Source organism: Triticum dicoccoides, chromosome 4A (assembly GCF_002162155.2).
Source record: "Triticum dicoccoides isolate Atlit2015 ecotype Zavitan chromosome 4A, WEW_v2.0, whole genome shotgun sequence".
In the NCBI taxonomy this organism is placed as follows: domain Eukaryota; kingdom Viridiplantae; phylum Streptophyta; class Magnoliopsida; order Poales; family Poaceae; genus Triticum; species Triticum dicoccoides.
The window spans coordinates 540459985-540462001 of NC_041386.1; the positions used below are offsets into that span (position 1 = coordinate 540459985).

Consider the following 2017-nt stretch of genomic DNA (forward strand, 5'->3'; position numbering starts at 1 on the left):
CACATACCACGAACCCAACACATGATGAAGGATATTATCGATGCAGACCACAATCTGGCTCCGTACCTAGATTACCTCCCAAGCTCTGCACCGGCACTGGAGCAAATGCCGTCGCAATGATGGCGCCCGAGGACACGGGTCCATCACGAGGATGTCGCCGTCGCCGCATCATCCTTGCTTGAATAGAGTGGATTCTAAATCCAATCCCAGCCATATGACTGATCGTCTCGTCGGAGTAAGATATGGAGAGACTTTATTCAATGTTGCCGTCATCATCGCTGAAGCCAAGACGATGAACAACCTAAAAGCTAATCTACTTTGACCTAAAGCTATCCATACACGTGAATCGGACAACCCCTCTGGGAGCCGCCGGAGGACGGCAGCAAAGGAACTCCCTAGCGACTGGTGCTGCAGAGATCGCCTTTTCCTTCGAGGGAAAAGGAAGGATAGGCGTGCCCAAAAAGTAGTGACAACGTTCAGCCACAACTATTTTGTACACAAGGACAGGTGACGTCAGGTGGTCGAGACATAATTATATCACATCTAGATGACTTTGAAGCGCTTACTTTAGCAAATTCATCCTTGCTATGGCAAATTCGTCCCCTTTTTCCCTTTCCCTCCTTATAAATGACCCCCTAACGCTTCAGTACGCTCCCACACTATTACACCAAGCAACAACCAGTCAAGAACAGCAGAAAACCAACTCACACATACTTGCTCCCAGTGCTGAGGAGCAACATATCAACAAGAAGTGCAGAAACAATGAGACCAGGGGCAGGTTTCAATGCGACGGCGGCAGCAACGAAGGCTGCGGTAGCCCCTCTGGCCGCCGGCGCCGCGCACTCCGCGTGGCACTCGCCGGTGCCGTACCTCTTCGGTGGCCTGGCCGCGATGCTCGGACTCATCGCCTTCGCCCTTCTCATCCTCGCCTGCTCGTACTGGAAGCTGTCCGGGTACCTGGAGGGCAGCGCCGGCCGCGGCCACGACGAAGGTTCCGCCACCGACGGCGCCAAGCTGGTGGCCTCGGACCAGGCGCCAGCAGCGTGGGAGGAGAAAGTACTGGTGGTCATGGCCGGGGACGTGGAGCCGACGTACCTGGCCACGCCCATGTCAAGCAGAGACCGTAGCAGCAAGGGAGAAGAGGAGGAGAAGAAGGTGTCTGTGGTCGCCATGGCTAGCATCAAGGATGCTGGTAATGGTGAGCACAGTCGGAACCAGATGTGAGTTTTGCATCCTGTAACTCCTGTTCCTTTTTAGGCTTAGGTGAGCTGGCCGTGGAGCCTTTTGATTCTTCCAAACAAAATAGGAGAAAGTTCATCTACAGTTCTGGACTATGCAGGGAGAGCGTAACCCCGAGCCATGTTTTTCGTGGGGTTCTTCAATTTTTGCAATGACCAACTGGACTAGATCAGCAATCAAGGTTATGTTTTGTGGAATTACGGCATGAGAAATGCAGGTTTTGATAAGCTTTTTGTCACCTGAGAAATAGTTGGTGCTCTGTTTCCTTTCCTTTTGTTTTCTTGCTCTGAGTAATGGAAATGAGCATATTTTTCTTCTTTCTCCCCATGCTCTCTATCGTGGCCAATAGGCCCCGTGTGTGTGTGGAGGAATCAGCAGGTAGGGCACACACATGGCATGTACTACGTATGAGTAAACCAAAGGCAAAGTGGATGGGAATGAATCGTTCGTTTCAGGCAGGACAGGACGCGGTGCGTCGATGGGCATACTTCTCATGATTGCGAATATATGATGTGATCAGAGGGATACTCTCAGGAGAGGAGACTTGCTTGAGCTGCTTGTTTCCTTGTGGGCTTGTGGCCAATATTGTTTCCAGGATATCCAGAGTCAGCCAAACCTGGGAGACAGGGTGTAGTGAGCAGATTCTTGAAGACGATGTAAGACATCCTCCATGATGTGAACTGTTGACCTGCACGTATCACTAGGAGTCTATAGGATGAATGTATGCTGCTATCACCAAGGGTATAATTAGTGCTTGGAACGGTAGCATGGCGACCAG

The 2017-nt window shown here is 51.3% G+C and overlaps 1 protein-coding gene across 1 annotated transcript; it reads left to right on the forward strand.

Annotated features, from left to right (window-relative positions):
* The first annotated feature begins 677 nt into the window (after positions 1-677).
* On the forward strand, positions 678-1668 carry LOC119289092 (protein GLUTAMINE DUMPER 3-like). Its single transcript, XM_037568515.1, has 2 exons — positions 678-1220; positions 1340-1668. The coding sequence occupies exons 1-2, from the start codon at positions 763-765 to the stop codon at positions 1392-1394; spliced, it is 513 nt and encodes a 170-aa protein (XP_037424412.1). The 5' UTR covers positions 678-762; the 3' UTR covers positions 1395-1668.
* Positions 1669-2017: the final 349 nt, after the last annotated feature.

What these genes read in the sequence shown, in the direction of transcription:
- LOC119289092 (XM_037568515.1), top strand. Translation starts at nt 763, where the DNA reads ATGAGACCAGGGGCAGGTTTCAATGCGACGGCGGCAGCAACGAAGGCT. An exon ending in GAGCACAGTCGGAACCAGAT is followed by an intron (nt 1,221 to 1,339) that starts GTGAGTTTTGCA and finishes TGGACTATGCAG; the next exon opens with GGAGAGCGTAACCCCGAGCC.